General features: G+C 42.5%; 4 protein-coding genes across 5 annotated transcripts in view; 3 read left to right on the forward strand and 1 right to left on the reverse strand.

The window, feature by feature from the left end:
- Positions 1–5,878, forward strand: part of tprn (taperin) — a 30,718-nt gene extending 24,840 nt beyond the window's left edge. The window contains exons 3-4 of the mRNA XM_064942807.1: positions 400–524; positions 2,160–5,878. Of these exons, the coding sequence (XP_064798879.1) occupies positions 400–524; positions 2,160–2,222 (188 nt within the window). The 3' untranslated portion in view covers positions 2,223–5,878. The remainder of the gene's footprint in view (positions 1–399; positions 525–2,159) is intronic.
- A 124-nt stretch (positions 5,879–6,002) lies between these two features.
- Positions 6,003–8,874, reverse strand: ssna1 (Sjogren syndrome nuclear autoantigen 1). The gene is made up of 3 exons (XM_064942812.1): positions 8,527–8,874; positions 6,714–6,913; positions 6,003–6,279 (listed from the first exon to the last, which is right to left on the reverse strand). The coding sequence occupies exons 1-3, from the start codon at positions 8,576–8,578 to the stop codon at positions 6,187–6,189; spliced, it is 345 nt and encodes a 114-aa protein (XP_064798884.1). The 5' UTR covers positions 8,579–8,874; the 3' UTR covers positions 6,003–6,186.
- A 42-nt stretch (positions 8,875–8,916) lies between these two features.
- Positions 8,917–18,940, forward strand: anapc2 (anaphase promoting complex subunit 2). Its single transcript, XM_064942814.1, is given in 15 exon segments — positions 8,917–9,195; positions 9,457–9,715; positions 9,828–10,054; positions 10,056–10,147; positions 10,394–10,526; positions 10,778–10,997; positions 11,178–11,297; positions 11,469–11,586; positions 14,749–14,927; positions 15,159–15,300; positions 15,582–15,657; positions 17,308–17,511; positions 17,664–17,796; positions 17,911–18,152; positions 18,285–18,940. Coding segments are annotated over 15 exon segments (2,436 nt in total). The 5' UTR covers positions 8,917–9,117; the 3' UTR covers positions 18,498–18,940.
- A 526-nt stretch (positions 18,941–19,466) lies between these two features.
- LOC135518007 (atrial natriuretic peptide receptor 2-like) overlaps positions 19,467–26,098 on the forward strand; it is a 55,319-nt gene continuing 48,687 nt past the window's right edge. For both annotated transcript variants that reach the window (XM_064942815.1, XM_064942816.1), the window contains exon 1: positions 19,467–20,440. In XM_064942815.1, the coding sequence (XP_064798887.1) occupies positions 19,738–20,440 (703 nt within the window). In that variant the 5' untranslated portion in view covers positions 19,467–19,737. The remainder of the gene's footprint in view (positions 20,441–26,098) is intronic.

A 26,098-nucleotide genomic window follows, 5' to 3' on the forward strand; every position in this document is an offset into this window, starting at 1 on the left:
TAAGATACGGGAAAGTAATGAATTCCTACAACCTATTAGTAATCTGGAAATGGCTGCATGGTGGTTTGGCACTGAACTGCTACTGTTTGATGTAGCATGGGAGACACCTACTGGTCAGAGTTAGCATTACATCCTAATGAAGAAACCGCTGGGGGTCGCAGGCAAACTATCTTTCAGTGAGTTGTAACTAAACTTAACTGTCATTTTTATTTGCTCTCCCATAAATGTCTCCCCATTTAAACAGTAGACATGCAGTATAATTAGATTTGTTATTCATTACACAGTTTATTGCCAATCTTTAATCAACGTGTACATGAGCTCGTGCAAAAAAATTATGTATAATAAATAACCAATGTGCTACAGACTTGCATTGTGCTTTCCCCATTCCTATGCCTTCAGATCTGTCCAGTTACATTCCCAAGCACACTGTGGATTTTAACAGCTGGCAGGAACATAAGCTTGATGACCCTGTTTACCAGGGGGACACCAATTTCCAGCGCACACAGATGTCAGGGGAAGTTATGGTAAGGCAACAGTACCAGTCAAAAGTTTGGACACCTACTCATTCAAGGGTTTTTCTTTATTTTTACCATTTTCTACATTGTAGAATAATAATGAATACATCAAAACTATGGAATCATGTAGTAAAAAAAAAAGTGTTAAACAAATCAAAATATATTTGAGATTCTTCAAAGTAGCCACCCTTTGCCTTGATGACAGCTTTGCACACTCTTAGCATTCTCTCAAAAAGCTTCACCTGGAATGCTTTTCTAGCAGTCTTGAAGGAGTTCCCACAAATGTTGAGCACTTGTTGGCTGCTTTTCCTTTACTGCGGTCCAACTCATCCCAAACCATCTGTTGGGTGGAGGCCAGGTCATCTGATGCAGCACTCCATCACTATCCTCCTTGGTCAAATAGCCCTTATATAGCCTGGAGGTGTGTTTTGGGTCATTGTCCTGTTGAAAAACAAATGATATTCCCACTAAGCGCAAACCAGATGGGATGGCGTATCGCTGCAGAATGCTGTGGGAGCCATGCTGGTTAAGTGTGCCTTGAATTCTAAATAAATCATGACAGTGTCACCAGCAAAGCACCTCCACACTATCACACCACCTCCATGCTTCACGGTGGGAACCACACATGCAGAGTTCATCTGTTCATCTACTCTGCATCTCACAAAGACATGGCGGTTGTAACCAAAAATCGCTAATTTGGACTCATCGTTTCCACTAGTCTATTGTCCATTGCTCATGTTTCTTGGCCCAAGCAAGTCTCTTCTTATTATTGGTGTCCTTTAGTAGTGGTTTCTTTGCAGCAATTTGACCATGAAGGTCTGATTCACACAGTCTCCTCTGAACAGTTGATGTTGAGATGTGTCTGTTACTTGAACTCTGAAGGATTTATTTGGGCTACAATTTCTGAGGGTGGTAACTATAATGAACTCATCCTCTGCAGCAGAGGTAACTCTGGGTCTTCCTTTACTGTGGAGGGTCCTCATGACAGCCAGTTTCATCATAGTGTTTGATGGTTTTTGTGACTGCACTTAAACTTTTTTTTTTTAATTCTTGACATTTTATGAATTGACTGACCTTCATGTCTTAAAGTAATGGACTGTTATTTCTCTTTGCTTATTTGAGCTGTTCTTGCCATAATATGGACTTGGTCTTTCATCAAATAGGGCTATCTTCTGTATACCACTCCTACCTTGTCACAACACAACTGATTGGCTCAAAGGCATTAAGAAGGAAAGAAATTGCACAAATTTAACAAGGCACACCTGTTAATTGAAATGCATTCCAGGTGACTACATCATGATGCTGGTTGAGAGAATGCCAAGAGTGTGCAAAGCTGTCATAAAGGCAAAGGGTGGCTACTTAGAATAATCTCAAATATAAAATATATTTAGATTTGTTTAACGCTCTTTTGGTTGCTACATGATTTTGATGTCTTCAATGTAGAAAAATAAAGAAAAACCCTGGAATGAGTGTGTCCAAACTTGTGACCCGGTACTGTATATATGACAAATTCATTCCTCAACCTCAACTTTTGTGGGGCTACTTTAAAAGTATCAGAATGGCATAACAGCACATCATTTACTAAAGTAACTCTATTTCTCTCTCTCCACCCTTACCCTGCTCTTCATTTTATATATATATCAGCTCACCCCAGCAGACAGCTCCTTGCTGTCAGATTTCAGCAGTGATCCTGCTCTGTACTTCTGATATGCCTGGACCAAACAGGAATGACCACTGCCCTACAGCTTGGACTCAGAACCACAGTTACACAACCCAGGCTGGGACCAGACTCCTACCAGTGCCCGCCCAGTGAGACATAACAGAATTGGACCTCAAGTCGCACTCCAACACAATCAAAGCACTCTTTTTTTCACACCTTGTTTAATTTGATACATAGACACCAACCAACCACAACCCAAGCAGCTGGACTGTCCTCACCTTACATGTACAGTTGATCTGTCTGTTCTCTCAACCACTACCAATTCCTCTCACTGACTGCCATTGAGCGGTGAAGTCTGAACCAGATCTCTGACAGACTGTATTTGATTGTCCAAAGAAATCTGAGCTTGAAAGATAATCATGCATTATAATGCTGTTTTCCAGGCTTTACGATCTCTAGAAGGCGGCTATCTGGCTCCATTCTGTCTGCCTTGATGTCTCTCTGTCTCCATCATTGTTGTCATATTATATATACTGCGTATGTATAACAGGAATGACCACAATACAATGCATTCAAAAAGTATTCTGACCCCTTGACTTTTTCACATTTTAATGTTACAGCGTTATTCTATAATGGATTAAATAGTTTTTTCCCCCTCATTAATCTACACACAATACCCTATAATGACAAAGCAAAAACAGGTTTTTATAAATTTACATTTGAGTACTTTGTTTAAGCACCTTTGGCATCGATTACATCCTTGAGTCTTCCTGGGTATAACGATACAAGCTTCGCACCCCTGTATTTGGGGAGTTTCTCCCATTCTTCTCTGCAGATCCTCTCAAGCTCTGTCAGGTTGGATGGGGAGTATCACTGCACAGCTATTTTCCGGTCTCTCCAGAGATGTTTGATTGGGTTCAAGTTCGGGCTCTGGCTGAGCCACTCAAGGACATTCAGAGACTTGTCCTGAAGCCATTCCTGCATTGTCTTGGCTTAGGGTTGTCCTGTTGTAAGGTGAATCTTTGCCCCATTCTGAGGTCCTGAGCATTTTGGAGCAGGTTTTCATCAAGGATCTCTCTGTACTTTGCTCTGTTCATCTTTCCCTCGATCCTGACTAGTCTCCAAGTTCCTGCCACTGAAAAACATCCCCACAGGATGATGCTGCCACCATGCTTCACCATAGGGATGGTGCCAGGTTTCCTCCAGACTGGCACTCCAGACAATTGGCATCCAGGCCAAAGAGTTCAATCTTGGTTTCATCAGACCAGAGAATCTTGTTTCTCATGGTCAGTCCTTTAGGTGCCTTTTGGGTAACTCCAAGCGGGCTGCATTGTGCCTTTTACTGAGGAGTGGCTTCCGTCTGGCCACTCTCCCATAAAGAACTGATGAGTGGAGTGCTGCAGAGATGTGAGAATCTTCCAGAAGGACAACCATCTCAATAGAGGAACTCTGGAGCTCTGTCAGTGACCATCAGTTTGGCCGCGCGGCCAGCTCTAGGAAGAATCTTGGTGGTTCCATACTTCCTCAGTTTAAGAATGATGGAGGCCGCTGTTCTTGGGGACCTCCAATGCTGCAGAAATGTTTTTGGTACCCTTCCCCAGATCTGTGCCTCAACACAATCCTGTCTCAGAGCACTATGGATAGTTCCTTTGACTTTATGGCTTGGTTTTACTCTGACATGCACTGTCAACTGTGGGACCTTATATAGACAGGTGTGCCTTTCCAAATCGTCTCCAATCAATTACATCTACCACGGGTGGAATCAAATCAAGTTGGAGAAACATCTACATTTCCAGTCTCATAGAAAAAGGTCTGAATACTTATGTAAATAAGGTATTTCAGTTTCTATTTTTTATAAATGTGGAAACTATTTTAAAAACCTGTTTTCACTTTGTCATTATGGGTGATTGTGTGTAGATTGATAGGATATGTTTTGTTTATCCATTTTAGAATAAGGCCCTAACAAAATGTAGTAAAAGTCAAGGTGTCTGAATACTTCCCGAATGCAGCAGTGTCTGTGTGTCCTTGTAAAGGGGATTTGTGTAGTGGTGGTGACCAAATTCCTTAAACAAGGAAGCCATCAGTGCCCATTCTTATCGTGTCCTGGAGTCCCAAAATGTAGGCTGAGGACGCCACACTTCATAGGGAATGGGCAGACAAAAACAAACAATATTTAAATACGGCAAGGGTTCCACAATCCTAGTCGTTTGTTTTTCTACCTGATTTCAATTGACTTGGTTCCCCTTAGTGTATGCTTCTTCTGTGTGCCTTTTTAGTTTTTGTATGTTTCCAATGTTGTGTTGGAGATTTTGCCAGAAGAGTGCAGGAGCAAGCGAATGACAACACTCCCTCTTATAATTAAGAAATGCTCTGTAGACCTGCTCAACTTTGTTTGATCATCAAAGAGCTGTGAAGTACTGCTTCAAATATTGCTTCAGCAGCTCGTGACCATTTGATATTATACCATCTGCAAGAAGCTTAATGTCAAAGGGACAGTAAATTAGACCCATTGTCTGGAATACTATTATAAACAATTTCCCCCATTCTGTGTTAATGTTTGAACACTGCCAAGTGTGAAAGATACCAAGATCAAAGGTAGACCAAGAATAGCAACTATTGAAACAATTCACCAGCATGTGCGTTTGAAAGGTCACCTTTTAGATACTCGTTCTTGTGTAGTGTATGGATCAAATAGCTGTGCTAGATGGAACAAGGGTGTGTCCTCATGGCCATGTTTTTCCTTCATTGACCAGTGAATAGCTTCTGACCTCAACAGCCAGACCTCCTACACATTCACATTCCATAGAGCAGGGTTTCCCAAACTTGGTCTGCAGAACCCCAACAGGTGCACGTTTTTGTTTTTTGCCTTCACACTACACACTTGATGAATAGTTTTGAATCGGCTGTGTAATGCTAGGGCAAAAACCAAAACATGCAGTCATTGGGGTCCAGAGGACTGAGTTTGGGAGCCCCTGCCAGAGTGAGCTGGTCTATTTCAGTAATGAAGACATTGATCTTGTTTTCAAGATTTTTACTCAATGCCAATTACTGTGGTGGACACAACTCACATTCTCAAACATATTCCTTCGGACAGTATTGATGTACAGTTTATATACGCCAATGTATTTCTTTTTGAATATCTTCAAAGGAAGAGGTTTAGATTACTGTAACTGTTTCATGATTAGACACTTGTCAAGATTTTATTTTAAACCTCAAATACAGGCAAGGTGAAAGTGTTCAATCAATGAGAAACAAGGAATGCATGATCTGTTTCTGCCACAACCCTATTGGGGAAACCAGGGAATGATAACTGGGTAGTGTCCACTGATAATCCCACAAAGCATATAGAGCACACCTGCCATTCATCTGTGCCAACTGCTGCATTTAGGACCAAATCCCTAAGTAGGCCAGCAGCTTTTTCTGGGAATTGTGCCTTTAATTGAATCAGGGGACCAAGAGCCAGGGCTTTATAATGGCATGTTTCAGTGACACCAGCAAGATTGGGATGAGACGGATTCACTTGAAAGAATATTGAAGCCTGGGACCATTGAATATTCCTGTTAAGAAAGATGAGGCTTCCAGCTACACTATTAATCTCCAGCATCAAAGATGTGCTTACTGTAAAATGTGTAGTTGTCAATGATTTGGGCAAAAAAAATGTCAACTGTACAAATGAAAGATCAATAAATAGATGAAGCCTTGACAGTGTGAATAGTTTCTGGTGCAGAGTGTCAGACTAGTATCCAGCCCTCATGTGAAGGCAGAATCTTCCGAGTGTGCGTATTTGTTGAAAGACAGCACTCACAACAAATGGAATTACTTTTGAGTTGGTGGCAAATGTGAAGGGAATCTTCAAACTTTATTAAAATAATTCAATTGATATAAAATAAGTACACCAGTAAAGAGCAGAATTAAATATTCAACATTTTGACAAATATATTACAAACAGTTCTAGATAAGATGGTGATGGGAAGTGCTGGTATCTGGTTGAGAGGGAAGGTAGTCTGGACGTCAGTGGTCTTTCCCTCTGGGTTCAGTGGCTTTGCCGAGATTTCCCGCTTCCTTCTTTAGTACACTCAGCAGTGTCTGAGAGCTCTCCAGAATCTGAGAATAAGGCATGAATTAACATAAGACACTTGCCTCAGTCTATGAAATACCATATAGCCTGAGGTAAGTGGGAATGAAATGCAGCATGACAATGTGCTGTGTAACAATTTGATTGGAAAGTCTGAGCACTCCGTTTTTAATTAACGACACTTACGGGCGTTTGTTTGCTCTGCCATTAAGCTCTTAGTAACACCAAGGGAGTTGAATATTAAGAAAACACGTGGGATGTATGTTGTCTTGAATTACAACAAGTAATTCCAGGGTTCTTTTGTGAGTCAGAAAATGTCTTGCCCTGTTAATTTTGTAGGGTCTTTTTGCAGTCAAATTAACATGAGCGATCCTGTAAACCGGACATATCCATTCAGGGTTTTGTGAGACTAAACTAGCGTTGAAAAAACATGAAAAATAAAGCCCCTGATCCCTGGCCTGACCTTCATATAGGCAGCCTCAGTCTCAGCGATGGTGCGGTCAAAGTCAGCGCGGGCGGTGAGTCGTCTGGCCAAGCTCTCATTGACGCGGCTTAGCTTCTCAGTGAGGACACGAATGTCATGTTGTAGACGACCCTTCTCCTCCTCCTCCAGCTGTATCTGACGGTTCAACTCATCCCTCTTAGAGCACAGCTCCTCGATACCTGGGGAAAAGGAAACACTGGCTGTTTAGGAGATGGAATGTGGATACGACCATGGTATTCAGTTCAATTTTCATGTTTTTACAGTGTAGCCATAGCCTAAATTAATTACTTGAATGCTTAGCATCAAATATAGCCTGGGCCTACATTCCTAGTCCCAACAGCCTGTGAATAGTAAGAAATCTGGGTATTTTAAAGAGAAAACAACCTAGAGGCCTATAATCTATCCTTCTAAATACATGTCAGACTTCCTGTGCACAATGTAAGAGGGATAAGAGGGGGAGGTCTAAATTGAGGTCACCCTCACTCAGCATCCCTTTCCTGTTGAATCAGCCCATTCCAGCCTGTGGTGGATTAAAGTGTGAGAGACTGTATCAATCATGCATTAATGAAATCCCACTGCCAGAGGTCACATCTTAGTCCGTAGCTATGGAATTAGATCTTTCATAGTATACAGATAGGCATTAGTTGCATCAACACTCCATCGAATCAGCTCCATAATACTAGCCTATATTTTCAAAGCCAGCCATTATGATTCAAAACTGCTGACAAATCTATCAAAACTATAAGGAGTGGGTTGAGAATCAAGGGTTCAATTGATCTTAGACAATTCCAATGAAAATAGTCTTATGAAGCAGAACACCTGGGCTAAAGTCTAGATCAAATTCCTCTGACATTACCAGTCATGTCAGTGAGATTATGGGCATCTATACATGGACTGATTGAAACAGTTACTCAGAGTTGGATGCATTTAAATTCTACACAAGCAGAATGCCATGTCTTGATTTAAACTACGTGTCAGGGGTTTGATGGCTGTGCTAAAGCAAGGTCAATTATAGTCTGTGGCTATTTCCCATGGGTCTGCTGTAGTCTGGAATAGCTGCAGACAGTATATGCAGTACAAACACACCTACTACTTGGATACCAACATTCTTGTAACAATTATATCCCCTCCCACTAACCACACACTGGGTGTCACAAGTGTGTAAATTACTAAATGAAGGCTTAAAGAAATAAATTAATGTAAAAGTATTTCAAACTAAACATATTTCCTTGACAAGTAAAACAGGTAAACTTCCGCACAGCTGGGTCCAAGTCTAGCGTCTCTTGCCTGTAAGGAATAACATGATTCTGCCGCATTTAATCCCCCTCCCTAACCTTTCAACAACTCAGTTGACTGAATCACACACTCTTGTGTAGTGATATAGGAAAAAAAGAACTGTCTGCACATGCACCTAGGGAAATAATGACTTTCTATTGGGGGAGAAAAGGAACCCGCAGCAAAGAGAAAGAGCCTAGAAACAGGCTGCATCAAAGCATGGGATAGAAGCAGCATACTCTTTCAAGGTTAACTAACCAGATTCAGTCACACGTGCCTAATTAGCTGTAGTTGTCCAAAATGAGGAGCTGGAATACGATACATTCGGGAAATCTTTGTCCCTGAAGGGCCTAAATACAGTATAAAAAATACAGATATTTCCACAACGGACCCAAACAAGTTAAAACAAGAAGCTAGCTGGCTAACATATTGACATCGCTAGGTAGAAACTAGCTAACAGTTAACTAAAGCAACGTAGTATTTAAAGACAAATATACGAAATGCCACATTCACTTACACTTGACAAGCTCATTGTTGTAGGTTTGTAGCGCTGCTCCTTGTTGGGTCATGATTGTTGTCGATTATACTTACTTTTCCAGCTCTTCAGGGCCCTTCCTCGCGCACACAGCCAGAGTACTATCTACGTTAGTTAGCGACTCAATAATAACTTTGCAGTTTGAAGCCAAGGTATTGCTACAGATAATCTCTCGCTAGATTTAACTAGTTTGCAAACTGGCTCATTTGTGCAAAGATGTAGGCAGCCGATATGGACTCCTTCTCGACACCGACACTGTCCTTAACTATCTTCAAAATCCCTCCATTTAGCTTGTTTCCACGACAACTAGCTAACAAACTGTCACGTACACTTCCGCCACACTTTTATGACTTCCGCAACCACACATACGTCACTATTATGCGCCACAGGTTTAGCAAGAGCGCGATAACTTCAATCAAATGGCATCTATAATTACATTTTAGATTCATATTAGTATTTCTTATAAACTATGATACGTACATATTATTAATATGGGTGAGTGATATAACACAGACGATAACTTTGTCAGTACACAATCGAGTGGTTCTCGCTGAGTAATTAGGTCTACCCGGGATGATGGACTCTACTGAGATGTTTTTCTCAGTACCACAGGGGCTACCTTCTGCTTGGGACACCGTAACTGCAGCTCTGGTGAGTCGATGGACATAACTTGCCTACGGTACTACCATGCGTTGTTGATATAGCCTGCTTGCCTTTTATGTGAGAATTAAATAAGATCAATTGTACCACTGTGGTTGGCTGCTGGACATGTAACGTTAGATAGCTAACGTTAACAGATTCACATGGCAGGCATTAGCTAACTAGCTAAGACCAATGTTGATCTATCAATGTACATACACACCATAGACTGTATCTGTTTATAAGAACATAAACAATTTCCTCTGTCTGTAGGTGTCTCCAGTGTCCAATGACATCACCATGTCTGATGAGTCTCTCTCTGAGGGGCTTAGCCTGCTGTGCTCTAACAGCCTGGGACAGTTTCTGGAGGGATGGCTAATGGAGACCCTGCAGGTGCGTCTTACTACTGCTATTGCCCCTGAGTTCTGGGCTGGAATGAAGCAACCAGAGAATGAACTGGAGGAGAAGGACAGGGCCAGGATCCTACTCATGGCCTTCCGTACCCTTTTGGACAGACTGCAACCTTTCCTAGGTGGGTTCAAACATTGAAGTTACAGTTAAATGCACCCTTAATAATGCTAGAATTTTGACTGAACAGAATCTTGGCATATGCATAAAAATGTGCTCTATATCCTTTTCCCCAGGAGGGTTGGAGAGGCTGGGTACCTGGCAGGACGAGGGTCGGGGTGGTCTGTGTGGCCCTGGGGCCAGGGGTCTCCGTGAGAGGGCCTTCTCTGTCATCAGGGCCATTCTGCTGTTCTCCCCCTCGGCTGTGCTCCAGGAGAGAATACTGGAGTTCTACAGTAGGACTTTCTCTGTGCACATGACCCAGGAGGGGGAGGCAGGGGAGGCTGACGAGGGGGACGGGGGGCCTGAGGGGGGTCTGTCAGGGCTGCACTGTCCCCACTCAGCGATGCTGGTGTCAGCAAGCCCTGGAGCAGCTGCAAGAGCTCAGCCAAGTACTGTGAGTGAATGGAGGGGTGCTGTGTCACTGTCTGCTCTGTTTTATAGACCCTAATTGTTGTACTGCTTAACGTCTTACATTCAAATATGACAACAACAAACAACATCACAAATGTCTTAGATCAGGGTTCACTTCCTTAACCATTGTCTACATCTCTACCTTTGTGTGCCTGCTATGTTTAAAATGTATCTTGTGCGGTTGTCTCTTCCTACAAATCTGGTAAAGTGTGATTGTCCCGCCCCCCAGGTCCAGGTTGCAGCTATTGGAGCGGGTCAGTTCAGAGGCAGTGACGTCCATCTTACACAAACTGATAGAGCAGCGGATGGAGCAGCACTGCAGGGGGGAGTACGAGAGCTCTTTCCTCTTCGACTTTCAGGAGGTACAGTAGACCAAAGAGCCTGTCTATGGGAGGACCACCTCACAGAATAAAGTGGAATTACCTATCAACAAGTTAGACTTTTCCAGCTTGCCTTACTCAACAGAATAGGTTGATGACCAAATAAGATTTGTTTTTCAAACAATTTACTACACCAAGTCCAAATCTCAGAAATGTGATCATTTATCTGTTTTACTTATTATCTTACTTAAAAACATTCTCTCAAATTCCTCTTTCTTTCTCTCTTTCTCCAGTGGCTAGAGCTGGTGTTGGGCTGGTTGAGCAGGGTGTTTGCCAGTGATGTGGGTGGAGTCAGTGGACTGGGCACGGTGCCCACCGGCACAGGCAGCGGGGCTGGGGTGGTGGGCCAGCCAGCCAACGCCGTGCTGCAGCGCTGGAGGTGTCACATGCACCAGTTCTTCTGCAGGATCTACGTCAACATGAGGATCGAGGAGCTCTTCAGCATCATCAGAGGTGAGGGGTTAGGGAACAGAGAGAGAAGATGGGGAGGTGGTGAATAATAAGAGAAAGCAGTTAGTGTTGGGCACTTGATGGCATAGGGAAGAGATTTGTTGGGAAGGAGATACAGAGAGGGAGGAGAGTCGTGGTTATTTATTCTCCCTCACATGCTGTGGTTTGCTCTGTCCCTGTCAGATTTCCCTGAGTCAAAGCCTGCCATCGATGACCTCAAGTTCTGCCTGGAGAGAACCAATCAGAGGCAGCAGCTCCTCACGTCCCTTAAGACAGCCTTTGACACCCGTCTGCTTCATCCAGGTCAGTGAACCGATGGTAGATTACAAACAATGACTGGTGTTTGCTGTTTATTTTGTCTGTTACACATTTAAAGCAGTGAAGACTAAGTGTTGTTTGCAAACACAATGTTACAGAAGAAACTAGACTTGTGTATATGAATCCCATCCCAACAACATTCCTCTTCCCCTCTAGGAGTCCATACCTCTGACATCATCACTGTGTACATCTCAGCTATAAAGGCCCTACGGGAGCTGGACCCATCCATGGTCATCCTGCAGGTTGCGTGCCAACCAATCCGCAAGTACCTCAGGTGGGTTCAGTGTGACACATCTTCTTTGCATAGAGTTGATCAGGCTGTTGATTGTGGCCTGTGGAATGTTGTCCCACTCATCTTCAATGGCTATGTGAAGTTGCTGGATATTGACTGGAACTGGAACACGATGTCATACATGTTGATCCAGAGCATCCCAAACATGCTCAATGGGTGACATGTCTGGTGAGTATGCAGGCCATGGAAGAACTGGGACATTTACAGCTTCCAGCAATTGTGTACAGATCCTTGTGATATGGGGGTGTGCATTATCATGCTGAAATATGAGGTGATGGTGGCAGATGAATGGCACGACAATGGGCCTCGTTCTCATCACGGTATCTCTGTGCATTCAAATTGCCATCCGTGCCTGCCCATACCATAACCCCACCACCAACCATGGGGCACTGTGTTCATAACGTTGACATCAGCAAACCGTTGCCCACACGGCGCTATACACGCAGTCTGCCATCTGCCCGGTACAGTTGAGACCAGGATTCATCCATGAAGAGGACACTTCTCCAGCATGGCCATCAAAGGTGAGCATTTTCCCGCTAAAGTCAGTTGCGACGCAGAACTGCAGTCAGGTCAAGACCCTGGTGAGGACGATGACCATGCTGATGAGCTTTCCTGAGATGGTTTCTGATAGTTTATGCAGAAATATTTAACTTGTACAAACCCACAGATTCCTCAGTTGTCTGGCGGCTGGTCTCAGATGATCCTTCAGGTGAAGAAGATGAATGTGGAGGTCCTGGGCTGGTGTGGTTACACGTGATCTGCTGTTGTGAGGCCGGTTGGACATACTGCCAAATTCTCTAAAACGACATTGGAGGCAGCTTATGGCAGAGAAATTAACATTCAGTTCTCTGGCAACAGCTCTGGTGGACATAACTGCAGTCAGCATGCCAATTGCACGCTCCCTCAAAACTTGAGACATCTGTGTTATTTTGTGTTATGACAAAACTGCACATTTTAGAGTGGTCTTTTATTGTCCCCAGCATAAGATGCACCTGTGTAATGATCATGCTGTTTAATCAGCTTCTTGATATGCCACACCTGTCAGGTGGATGGATTATCTTGGCAAAGGAGAAATGCTCAATAACAGGGATGTAAACAAATTTGTGCTCAACATTTGAGAGAAATATGCTTTTTGTGCGTATGGAAAATTTCGGAGATCTTTTATTTCAGCTCATGAAATATTGGATCAACACTTTACATGTTGCATTGTGAGGCAAATGTTAGAGAATATTGCTCTCTACTGGAACAAACAGGACCCTGAACAACTTCAACCCTCAAGCAATAAGACTGCTAAATAGTTAGCCCGGGTAGCTATTGGGTAACTATTTAACTATCTGCATTGACCCTTTTTGCACTAACTCTTGTGACTCGTCACATACACTGCTGCTATTGTTTATGATCTATTCTGTTGCCTAGTCACTTTATCCCTACCAATATGTACATACACTACATGACCAAAAGAATGTAGACAACTGCTTGTTGAACATCTCATTCCAAAATCATGGGCATTAATATGGAGTTGGTCCCCTCTTTGCTGCTACAACATCCTCCACTCTTCTTTCTACTTGATGTTGGAACATTTCCGTGGGGACTTGCTTCCATTCTACCATGACCATTAGTGAGGTCGGGCACTGATGTTGGGAGATTAGGCCTGGCTCTTAGTCGACATTCCAATTAATCCCAAAGGTGTTCGATGGGGTTGAGGTCAGGGCTCTGTGCAAGCCAGTCAAGTTCTTCCACACCGATCTTAACAAACCATTTCTGTATGGACCTTGCTTTGTGCATGGGGGCATTGTCATGCTGAAACAGGAAAGGGCCTTCCATAAACTGTTCCCACAAAGTTGGAAGCACAGAATTGTTGAGAATGTCATTGCACGCTGTAGTGTTAAGATTTCCCTTCACTGGATCTAAGGGGTCTAGCCTGAACCATGAAAAACAGCCCCAGACCATTATTCCCCCTCCACCAAACTTTACAGTTGGCACTATGCATTTGGGCAGGTAGCGTTCTCCTGGCATCCGCCAAACCCAGATTTGTCCGCCGGGACTGCCAGATGGTGAAGCGTGATTCGTCACTCCAGAGAATGCGTTTCCAGAGTCCAATGGCAGTGAGCTTTACGCCACTCCAGCCGACGCTTAGCATTGCACATGGTGATCTTGGGCTTGTGTGCGGCTGCTCGGCCATGGAAGCCCATTTCATGAAGCTCTGGACAAACAGTTCTTGTGCTGACGTTGCTTCCAGTTTGGAACTCGGTAGTGAGTGTTCCAACTGACGATTTTTACACGCTACGTGCTTCAGCACTCAGCGGTCCAGTTCTGTGAGCTTGTGTGGCTTACCAATTTGCGGCTGAGCCATTGTTGCTCCTAGACATTTTCCACTTCACAATAACTGTCACGTTTGTCATAAGCAGTAGACCAAGATGCAGTGTGGTATGTTTCCATCCTTTATTTTGGAATAGAAAACTTTAAAGAACAAAACAACAAAGCGAACAACCGAAACGTGAAGCTATAATAATGCTCACATGCAACTATACATAGACAAGATCCCACAAAGCACAATGGGGAAATGGCTACCTAAATACAGTATGATCCCCAATTATAGACAACGATAAACAGCTGTCTCTGAATGGGAACCATACCAGGCCAACATAGATATACAATTCCCCTTGATAACCCACCCTTAATCACACCCCGACCTAACCAACATAGAGAATAAACAGCTCTCTATGGTCAGGGCGTGACAATAACAGCACAGTTGACCAGAGCAGACATTTTACGAACTGACTTGTTGGAAAAGTGGCATCCTATGATGGTTCCACATTGAAAGTCACTGAGCTCTTCTGTAAGGCCATTCTACGGCCAATGTTTGCTATGGAGATTGCATTGCTGTGTGCTCAATTTTTTATACACCACTACAGACCCTCATTGTGTATTTATTCCTTGTGTTATTATTTTATTTCTCTATATTCTATATTCTATTTTTTATTGTTGGAAAGGGCCCATAAGTTAGCATTTCACTGTTAGTCTACACATTGTGTGCGAATTATGTGACAAAGATTTTATTTGATACTTGACAGATTTGATTCCCATAGCGTATTGCTGTTGAGTTGCTGTGATGTTGACGTAACGTTTGTGTGCTGCTGCTAGGACGCGTGAGGATACAGTGCGTCAGATAGTGGCCAGCCTTACTGGAGATGCGGAGGGCTGCAGTGACCTGGCCAATGAGTTGTCCCGTGCCGACCCCGTGACCCTGGAGACCCAGGACAGTGAGGACGAGGGCAGCGACCCAGAGGAATGGACCCCAGACCCTAAGGATGCTGTGACAGGTCGAACCCTCTGTGTACCCACCTTACACACACTGCATTCTCTTACTCTGTGAACTCCAATTCTCCAGTGGAGATGTATTGTATATGATTATCACTATCTGGTTGTCATCACACGAGGCAAACTGTGTCCGTTTCCTGTTTCTGCTGCATTGAACTAGAATTGCTCCGAAAGAACACCTCTCCAACACATCTCTTTCACTAAATGCAAAATCATCTTCCTTCTTCTCTCAGACAAGACAGGGTCTAAGCGACGTTCGTCTGACATCATCACTCTTCTGGTCAGCATATATGGCAGTAAAGAGATTTTCATAGACGAGTACAGAACTGTCCTGGCAGACAGGCTGCTCCACCAGTTCAACTACAATACGGCCAGGTACGCAACACTCACATACAGTAGCTAGTACCTGCACTCCAAAGGCATGTATCCCATTGCTATACTGTACATTACTCACTTCACTCCTTTACTGCACACCATGAAATCCTACTACTCAGCATCCATCTACACACTTGAGACACTTTGGAGACCCTATTATTACGCAGATATACTGGTGTTGGTAGTCTTGTTGATTATAATGTATTCTCTGACTGGTCATTTTGGGTGAGTGAAATCGTTCCATATTTGTTCTATAAGTCACTTTTCTCATGTGCCTCCAGGGAGATCCGTAATGTGGAGTTACTGAAACTGAGATTTGGAGAGTCCCATATGCACTACTGCGAGGTGATGCTGAAGGTAAAGTACTGTACATGCACTACTCTGTGTCTCCTTAAGTCCCCATTCATACCAGCGTGAGCTTTGACATCATGACTCCCTAGCTGTGTCACAACTGATCACCATCAGAGTATGTGAGCGGAGCTGAGCAGGTCAGAAATCATGCTCATTGCTCATGGAGCCATGCTTGCGCACCACTCCCGGTGCTCCACGTCCTTTCAAACCGCTCGACTAAAAATCGCTCCTCGCTCACGGGGGGAAAAAACTGCCACTCCAATCATTAAAGTCACAATTTAACCAACACTCATCTATTTTTGTGACTACTGGGTCACGGGGTCATTTGGTTTTGAACTATTCAAACCAAACCATATGATTTGAATGAAACGTATTTGAATAAACAACAGGAAAAGGTGACTGGAAGAAGTGCTCATAAATTTAAATGGGCTACATGTCATATTAAACAGCTTATAAACATTCTAAATAAGTCAGGAGCCAGACAGGGAGCGTAAGGAGGAACAAAAATGTGTTATTTAGGCTATATTATTTCAATTATTTCAAGGCTATAGCCTACAAAGAAATACATGGTGAAGCATTTGCAAGTGCAACACACTAGGCTGGTAGGGAGTCAGGGACATTAAGTGCTCAGCGTTTAAACAACATTTTGTTGTATTAAATCATTGTCGTCTATAAATTGCGCATATAGGCGCTGACTTAAAATGAAATACAAACTAAACGAAAAATGCCTTATTAGGCTCAGTCTACAGTGCCTTTTAATTCATTTTTAGAAACACGAGTTTGGCCAGAGTCTGTGACTTCAGACTCATGCGATGGTGCCTGGAGAGAAGGCCAGCAATGGAGAATATCCTCTCCACACTTGCAGAGCCACTGGGGATGCTAAACATCCTTTGGGTCACTCTTGCCAGCTGGGCAGGGTGTATAGTTGTTTTTTATTTTTCTGCAGGTAAGCCTAAAGGATTTCAGGTAAAATAACCCTATCAAAATGGATGCAAAATCAATTTTGGCCCATTGTATAGATACATGAACGAAACTGAACAAAACTTTTAAGAGATCTGATTTATTTTGTTTATAAATACTTTGCTACAATGACACACTTAGCTAGCTACCAACCTCATTCCTTTCTGTTAGCATGCGCACGTAGTAAGTACACCATCATGCTTTCGGAATACATGCCTTTTCAGATTCCACAATTTATTATTTAGTTGTGGAGACTACATCACTGCACTCCCTCTTTTACTCTTAGTCCTCCTGTTTTATCAGTTTGTTTTTGAAAATATGTAGCAAACTGGATGACAGTAGCTAAATCAAGGGAATATAGCAGTACACAAGTGGACTACAAATGCATGCTGGGCCGGACATGGCCTGAGCTCGTGAAGTGAGCGCTACTGGAGCGAAATTGGATCAGGCAAGAAGGCCGACGCTCCAGCCTCGGGGAATCTTGCTCCACCTCCAGTCAAATTGGGCACTCTGTGCTCCGCTCACATACTCTGATCACCACTGATCAAAGCAGTATCTTTAAAAATACATGCAGTCCCATCTATCATAGGATAAAAGCCGAGGACACAGGACAGTACAGTATGAGAAAAGGAGGGCATTTAAGCACTTTAGGACAGAGCCTCACTCTCTTCTCCTCTCTTCCCTCTCTCTCTCCAGGACGTGGCTGACTCACGGAGGATCAACACCAACATCCGGGAGGAGGAGTCCAGGCTGGCTGAGGAGGAGCAGCCCCCTCTGGCCCTGTCAGCCATGATCCTGTCCTCTGAGTTCTGGCCCACACTGAAGGAGGAGAAGATGGAGCTCCCGCCCCTGGCCTCCCAAGCCATGGAGGCCTACACACACCGCTACGAGAAACTCAAGGTACTTGATGATGGAGCCATAGCCTGGGTGCTAGTCTGTTTCTTCTTTAGTCAAGTCTTTATAAACAGACTGGCAGCCAGGCCAACAGAGAATGAATAGGGAAATTTAATTTAAAAATTAAATTCCATAATTCAAATGCTCTCGCTCCCCAGGCGATGAGGACCCTGAGCTGGAAGCCTCATTTGGGCTTAGTGACCCTGGATGTGGAGCTGGAAGACAGGACTCTGACTAACCTGACTGTGTCCCCCATCCATGCTGCCATCATCCTGCACTTCCAAGACAAAAGTTATTACTATGGCCATCACAGGCCTTATGTACAACTTATCAATGCATACAAACATTGTACAAGTAACTAAGATTTAGCTTTACCATCGCTCTCTCTGTCTATGTGTCCTGAAGGCTCGTGGACTCTGGAGGAGCTGAGTGGGGTCCTGGGCGTGCCCCAGGAGATGGTGAGGAGGAAGTTGGCTCTGTGGCAGCAGCAGGGGGTCCTAAAGGAGGAGGCTGGGGGGCGCTACTCTGTCCTGGAAACAGGCTCGTCCCGGGAGAGACCTGAGAGAGGGGTGATGCTGATTGACAGTGACGAGGAGGGAGACTCCAACACCACCACCCAGTCAGAGCAGAGGGAGGAGAAACTACAGGTGCATTACACACACGCGCGCACACACACATTGGAGGCATGGAATTCAAATACAAATCTCCTGTCAAATACAAATCAAGCTAGGCCTAACAGCAGTGTTCTCTCTCCCCTGTGTACGTGGTTGTTGGTGCAGTTGTTCTGGGCCTACATCCAGGCCATGCTGACCAACCTGGAGACCATGACCCTAGAGCGCATCCACTCCATGCTCAGGATGTTTGTTGCCACGGGACCAATTGTCACAGAGATGGACGTGAATGAGCTGCAGGCCTTCCTGCAAAGGAAAGTGCGAGACCATCAGCTCATCATGTCCGCAGGCATCTACAGACTGCCTAAGTCCACCAACTGAGGATGGGGAGAAGAGAGGAGAAAAGAGGAGGTTCAACTGAAAAGTGGAAATATCTGATTAGTTTCTGAAATGTACATGATGCTGCATTGCAGTTGGAGACTCCAGTTTCACAGATGAACCTTTTCAGAAATGGGTTTGTAAAGGCAACTGAAAATGCCAAGCATCGTGCTGAATTACTATGTCTTACAATACTAATGGCTATAAGGAGCATGAACCTCTCATTCTGTCTTTATTGTTGACCATCCAGGTTGCTTGACTTTGTTATGAGTTTTGGAGGACTCAAAAATCATACTATCAATGTGTTTCAGCAACCATTGTGTTCTGATGCTTTTAAAACAAAGCTGCACATTGAATTGAGACGTGGTTGGACTTTGTGTATTTTGAAGTTCCCCTTTTGATAACATGACAATTGTCTGAGTTAATAAAAATACATGAATATGTAATATGATTGTATTTGTCATAAAAGATTATTGTAGCGCTTGTCGAAATGAAGCCTTGTGAGGAACTCCTGACCTCTAGTGGATCATTATGGAATCTCAGATTTGTGTAAATCAAATTCAGCGTCTCAGTTTGGAATGTATACTGCATGCTTGTGTTTTTGTTTATTCAACTCTCACGGAGTTTAACACAAGGCTTGCAACTGCTGAAATTGTGTCTTACAGATTATTGTCAAAAACAGTTCATATTTAACTGATCATCTCTTGACCTGGTCATAGAGAGCTACACGTGTGCAGGTTTTTGTTCGAGCCCAGCAGGAACACCTGATTCAAGGGTAGTTGAATCAGTTATGTTAGTGCTATGGCTGAGCAAAAGCTTGCACACCGGGTGGGTCTCCAAGGACCAGGACTGAAGAACATTGACAGCAGGCAGGGGGCGCCTCTTCCTAGTCTTTCTCAGACCTGTGATATGACGTGTGTGGGGCTGCACTGAATGTTTCTGTGATTTAAGTTCCAGTCATTTGGATGGATGTTATCACACTCGGAGGGGCGAGTTAAGGAACATCAGTCCTAGAAATGCGCTGAAGTGAACAACGCACAGAATCACTGCTGGATAACCATTAGAGCAACGTTAAAGATGATAAATGACACATGGATTACCTAAACATTTCTTCTAGTGCCTGAAGTTGCATTTCAATAGAGAGCCATATGGTTAGGTTTCAGGACAGTAAGGCGTCTTACTACTCCAGGTGAACACACGAGGTCCGTTTTCTTGGATTTATTTTATACTTCAAATTAAAGCAATGGGATATAAAACAGATCTCGGATACTGTTTATTTGTGGTATTCACATACTCTCTCATATCCAGGTGTCGAACGAAGATGGGAAATAATATCACAGTTGCGGTGATGCTTCCCGACAATTACCACAAGTATCCCTGGGCTTTGCCTCGGGTTTTCCCAGCAATTATTATGGCGAACGAGAATCTACAGAAGAAGCACGGAGTTCTCCAAGGCCACTCAATTCAACTCTTGAATTTCAGCACGGAGGATTCAACCGGTGTCTGCGCAGAAAATAAGGCACAGATTATCGCCGTGGACACAAAACTTTATAATAAACCAGATGCTTTCTTCGGACCAGGTTGCGTGTATTCAGTGGCCTCGGTTGGAAGATTTGCATCTCATTGGAAACTCCCATTGATAACTGCGGGAGGAACAGCATATGGGTTTGTTAACGGGGATGAGTACAAAACGATTGTGCGCACCGGACCCTCGACAACAAAATTGGGAGACTTTGCTAGTATTATTCACGCGCAGTTTAATTGGACCTCTCGTGCCATTCTGATTTTTCACGATGTGAAAAAAGATGACCGACCTCACTACTTCCTCTCTGAAGGAATTTACATAATTTTGAAAGCGGAAAATGTCACAGTTGATGCCTTGCCATATCAAGACTCGCCAAGCTATTATAAAGAAATCATTACTTTCATGAAAGACCACGGAAGAAGTAAGTCTATAAATTGGCTATTTCCACATGTGCAATATGAAATGTAGATGTTCCATTATAAGATGTGGAACATTGGCTTGATAGTAGGCTAATATGATATTTGGGCTTACGTTTTTAATTTACGAGTAGCCAATGTTGGTCATATACACTGAGCGTACAAAACATTAGGAACACCTCCCTTTGCCTTCAATTCGTCGGGTCATGGACTCTACAAGGTGTCGAAAGCGTTCCACAGGGATTCTGGCCCATGTTGACTCTAATGCTTCCCACAGCTGTGTCAAGTTGGCTGGATGTCCTTTGGGTGGTTGATACACACGGGAAACTGTTGAGCGTGAAAAACCCAGAAGCGATGCAGTTCTTGACACACTCAAACCGGTGTAGAGCAGGTATTCCTAATGTTTTGTACACTCAGTGTTCGTCAAAGCATATTCTTACATAGGCCTAAAGTGGAGTTAAACATGTTCTTGGAATACTTATTTAATATAATAAAAACGTATTTAGTAAGCCTACCTATTTTATTTTTTTATTTAGATTTTATTTATTCAGGAGAGACCAGGGTCTCAATTGAGACCAGGGTCTCATTCACAATGGTGCCCTGAGAACAAACCACTCACAACATAAATCAATAAAACTGTTAACAATAAACTAGAAGATACAGCAGATAGACACACCACATCTCAACAACACAAATAAGCCACCACGATCAACAAAACACTTGTAAACCTAAGTGAATGTACTCCTCATCAGAATTCTAAACTGCCCTGTTGGCACTAGGGATCAAAGATTTAATGAGGTATTAAAACTAAAGGCTGATTTACCTTGGTTGGTAGAGACACGAGGGACCTCAAGAGTTAACCAACCCTGTGAGCGGGTTTGGTGGCCCTTATTTTTGTACTGTAACAGATAAGTGAGATGTGTTGAAAGCTTGTGAAGAAGAGCTTTGTAAACAAAAAGGGAGAAGTGAAGAGATGAAGACAGTATAGAATTCACTTCTAAACCCAGTATGTGACTTACCAGACCACCATTTATTGCTGTGAACCACCTGCGTAATCACTGAAAGTGTGTTTGTGTGTGAGAGAGAGATTATGTGCCTGCACGCATAGATTTTCTTAATTTTTTTTCTTATTCAATAGGTCTTTCATACATGTTATTTACAGCATCTATCCCAATTAAGTAGACAGGCATTTTCAGCTGAAACTTTAAAAATGATTGTAAATATTCAGTTTTACCTGTAATAAGGCTAAGGCATTATTATTGTTCATTAATGCCGTGTTGACTCACACCACCTTGTTTTCCAGCTCATTCTATTTACAGTTCACCATTATGTACTTGATGTAGCCTATTGCTTATTTCAAAACAATTAAAAATACATTCTTATCATTACACAAATAGTGTTGATTATTTACCTAGTGTAAAATTGCAGTGACACACAGCTGTTGTAACATTGTTTCCATGGTAATCCCCACTGTAGAATATTTTATTACATGTTCATTACAACAGGAATGTTGTCATTACATTTGATTAACTCCAAAACTATTTTAGAAATGGTTAATTAATCCTCACTACTTGTAATGGGCGGAGAAAGCATATAAACAGAGACTCTGCCAAGTCTTCACACACACATCACACTACATTATAACATTTACAAATAATATTGTTAGTGATGTAGAGAGATGTTGTCTGTAGAGACCCATTACACCTCTGTCTTAATACAACATGTACTCTGATTTATTGTTAGATGTGGCAAATGACCCATTGTGTTGACACATCTAAGGTTGAAAATGGGTCATTTGTTTGCTACCAGTTACTTGTGAGTGTTTGCTCTCTGTTAGTCATCAGGAACAGGCAGCTCACAGTTGCATTATGCAGCTAGACTTTCTTGTTGTTTACCCTTATCCACACAATTAAGTGACATCAATGCTTTTTTTGTGTCTCAGTTGAATAAATATTTCACAAATTCAAGACTAAATATTTTAGGAATTTGTTGCTTTCAAATTTGTTGCTTTCAAATTTGTTGGTAACTCAGAATCCATCAAAATTGGATGCTGCATATCAATAATACAATGGAATGATGTTAACGATCAATTCTACTGACAAAGTTGCATCAGCTAAACAATAACCTTGGACCATTGTGTTATACTGCAATATCAAAATATCTATACCGATAGAGGGGAATTGGGGTGTTGAAAGTCCAACAGCGAAACACAAATACTGGCAAGTGATATTGATGTGTGCTTTGGCCCAGAACTGTTCTGTTTGTAGGAACTGTCTGATGCTGTGTGTTGGTTCATCTGGAAGAAGTAAAGACACTAAACTCTTTCACATCATCTGGGAAGATACTGGCCTTCGGTTTTCTCAATAACCCTAAAACATTACTATAACCACAAAATGATACTCTTGGCTCACTGTTTTCATTAATAGTTATTGTCAGGGTACTGATTAGAAATCGGTGGATGAGAAGAACATTATAGACTAGAGTGACTCGGCAAGAAGCAGCCTAGCACAGAATGCAGATACGACTGTGTTGTCAATGAGTGATGCATGTAAATGACTGGGTTTATTCTCTTTTAAAACACTTGAAAAACATTTCCAGCAGTAACATTAACAAATAGTGCAATAAACACTGCATATGGTACTTAACTGCTGTTACATCAGGAAAATCATTTTGAAAGCTGCCAAACCTCTTAGCTGAATTATGGGCCCGCCATGGTGAGCTTGGGGTCACGGAAGCTAATGGTTTTGTCACGGCTTGTCTAAGCTTGGAGTTCTGGCTTGACATTCCATTCACATTCATCCCTCTGAGATCACCAACATATAAACCCTGGGTTGTCAACCTTTACCTCAACTGTGTGGTCTCTCATTTTGGTTGACGTCTTGACAGTACTGTATAGCGTTGAGTGTTGATTGTTTTTAAGCCAGTGGTTGTCAGGTACAGATTTGTAATGTAAATTGATTCATTCCGACATAGTCCCTCTGATTTTGTGTTCTGAATCTGATGGGAAAACCCTTTGAAGTCTAATTATTAGCCTCCTATCAGATTTGTTCATGAAAAAAGAGAAATGGTAGAAACATGTAATTTCTCCCCAAAAAAACATTTACCTGCCTCAAATTAACAAACCTTAACAACCAGACTGAACATGAGGCCAATTATGTTTTCAAAGTCCCACCAGGTTACTTGTGGAGAAAGCTCACACCTTGATCATTTTCAGACCACTAAAAAGCACACATACACTTGGGCTCCCAAGTGGCACAGCGGTCTAAGGCAGTGCTAGAGGATGGAAGCAACACAGCATGACAATAACATGGTAGCAAAACAACATGGTAGCAGCACAAAACATGGTACAAACATTATTGGGTACAGACAAAAGAACAAAGGGCAAGAAGGTAGAGGCAAGTTCTTTACTGACTTGCTTAGTTAAATAAAGGTAAAAAATGCCACACGGCTAGAAGGAAGAATACATCAAGCTGTGTCTTCTCTTTTGTGGAGGCACATACTGTATGTGAATGTTTGTTGCAGACTACCTGAGTGCTAACAGGGTTGCCAACATAATGTAGCACAGATACTATATAGACCTCTCACTGAAATCACACAAATTGTGTTTCATGTAATATATGTATATATATATATATATATATATACAGTACCAGTCAAGAGTCTAGACACACCTACTCATTTAAGGGTTTTTTCTTTATTTGTACTATTTTCTACATTGTAGAATAAGAGTGAAGACATCAAAACTATAAAATAACACATATGGAAGTATCATGAAGTATCCAAAAAAGTGTTAAACAAATCAAAATATATTTTATATTTGAGATTCTTCAAAGTTGCCACCCTTTTCCTTATTGACAACTTTGCACACTTTTGGCATTCTCTCAACCAGCTTCATGAGGAATGCTTTTCCAACAGAGTTCCCACATATGCTGAGCACTTGTTGGCTGCTTTTCCTTCACTCTGCGGTCCAACTCATCTCAAACCATCTCAATTGGGTTGAGGTCGGGTGATTGTGGAGGCCAGGTCATTTGATGCAGCACTCCATCACTCTCCATCTTGGTCAAATAGCCCTTATACAGCCTGGAGGTGTGTTTTGGGTCATTGTCCTGTTGAAAAACAAATGATAGTCCCACTAAGCGCAAACCAGATGGGATGGCGTATTGCTGCAGAATGCTGTGGTAGCCATGCTGGTTAAGTGTGCCTTGAATTCTAAATAAATCACGACAGTGTCACCAGCAAAGTACCCCCACACTATCACACCTCCTCCTCCATGCTTCACGGTGGGAACCCCACATGCAGAGATCATCCGTTCACCTACTCTGCATCTCACAAAGACATGGTGGTTGTAACCAAAAATCTCAAATTTAGGGCTGATTTCCACTGGTCTAATGTCCATTGCTCATGTTTCTTTTCCCTAGCAAGTCTCTTCTTATTGTTGGTGTCCTTTATTAGTGGTTTCTTTGCAGCATTTGACCATGAAGGCCTGATTCACGCAGTCTACTCTGAACAGTTGATGTTGAGATGTGTTTCATCATAGCGGTTGATGGTTTTTGCGACTGCACTTGAAGAAACTTTAAAGGTTCTTGACATTTTATGAATTGACTGACCTTCATGTCTTAAAGTAATGCTGGACTGTCATTACTCTTTGCTTATTTGAGTTGTTCTTGCCATAATATGGACTTGGTCTTTCATCAAATAGGGCTATCTTCTGTATACCACTCCTACCTTGTCACAATACAACTGATTGACTCAAACACATTAAGAAGGAAAGAAATTCCACAAATGAACTTTTAACAAGGCACACATGTTAATTGAAATGCATTCCAGGTGACTACCTCATGAAGCTGGTTGAGAGAATGCCAAGAGTGTGTAAAGCTGTCATCAAGGCAAAGAATCTCAAATCTCAAATATATTTGAATTTATTTAACACTTTTATGGTTACTACATGATTCCATATGTGTTATTTCATACTTTTAATGTCTTCACTATTATTCTACAATGTAGAAAATAGCAAAAATAAAGAAAACCCTGGAATGAGTAGGTGTGTCCAAACTGTTGACTGGTTCTGTATATCAAAAACTGTCAGCATGCATCACATTTGTGACGGGCTCTTTTCTGTCTATCGGAGATATAAATGTGTTTATGGAAGTTGTGTACAACTTCCTGGAAGAGAACAAAGACATGCGACGAAGGCGTACGGTTCCTAAGTCCTCTTACGAGAGTTGTGAAAGTCCATCTGACAGATTAGACCATGGTAACACAATGGTCTACAGAATAATTATCTCTAAAATGATCTCTGTCATATTTATATTACACTTTAATAAGTAAGATACACATTACACAAAACACTGTCGTTGATGGTAGTTTCTAAACATGCAATTTTGCAGACTGTTCCATTGGTCTTCTTTCAAGCGTCACACCTGGGAAAACTACAAATGGAATGTAATCATGATATAGGCTTGGAGACTCAGGCGCTTGATTATGAACAGAATGGGATGCACTTAATAGTCATTGCAGCATTAAGTTTCTCTATGTGTAGATGTTGTGTGAGTCATGGGAGCTAATGCTGCCTTCTACTAGAAAGGGAGAGTTCAGGTAAGGTGGGCTGGTTGCTATCTTTGAGTCTGCCGCTAAGTGAAACAAAATTGACCAAACACTTTGAT

Source organism: Oncorhynchus masou, chromosome 28 (genome assembly GCF_036934945.1).
Source record: "Oncorhynchus masou masou isolate Uvic2021 chromosome 28, UVic_Omas_1.1, whole genome shotgun sequence".
NCBI classification, from domain to species: domain Eukaryota; kingdom Metazoa; phylum Chordata; class Actinopteri; order Salmoniformes; family Salmonidae; genus Oncorhynchus; species Oncorhynchus masou.

Excerpts from the sequence above, each read along its gene's own strand:
- ssna1 (XM_064942812.1), bottom strand. The coding sequence starts at position 8,578 with ATGACCCAACAAGGAGCAGCGCTACAAACCTACAACAATGAGCTTGTC. Across the intron at positions 6,914-8,526 it reads CAACAATGAGCTTGTCAAGT|GTATCGAGGAGCTGTGCTCT; the intron begins GTAAGTGAATGT and ends CCTTTTCCCCAG. Across the intron at positions 6,280-6,713 it reads CTGAGGCTGCCTATATGAAG|ATTCTGGAGAGCTCTCAGAC; the intron begins GTCAGGCCAGGG and ends CCTTATTCTCAG.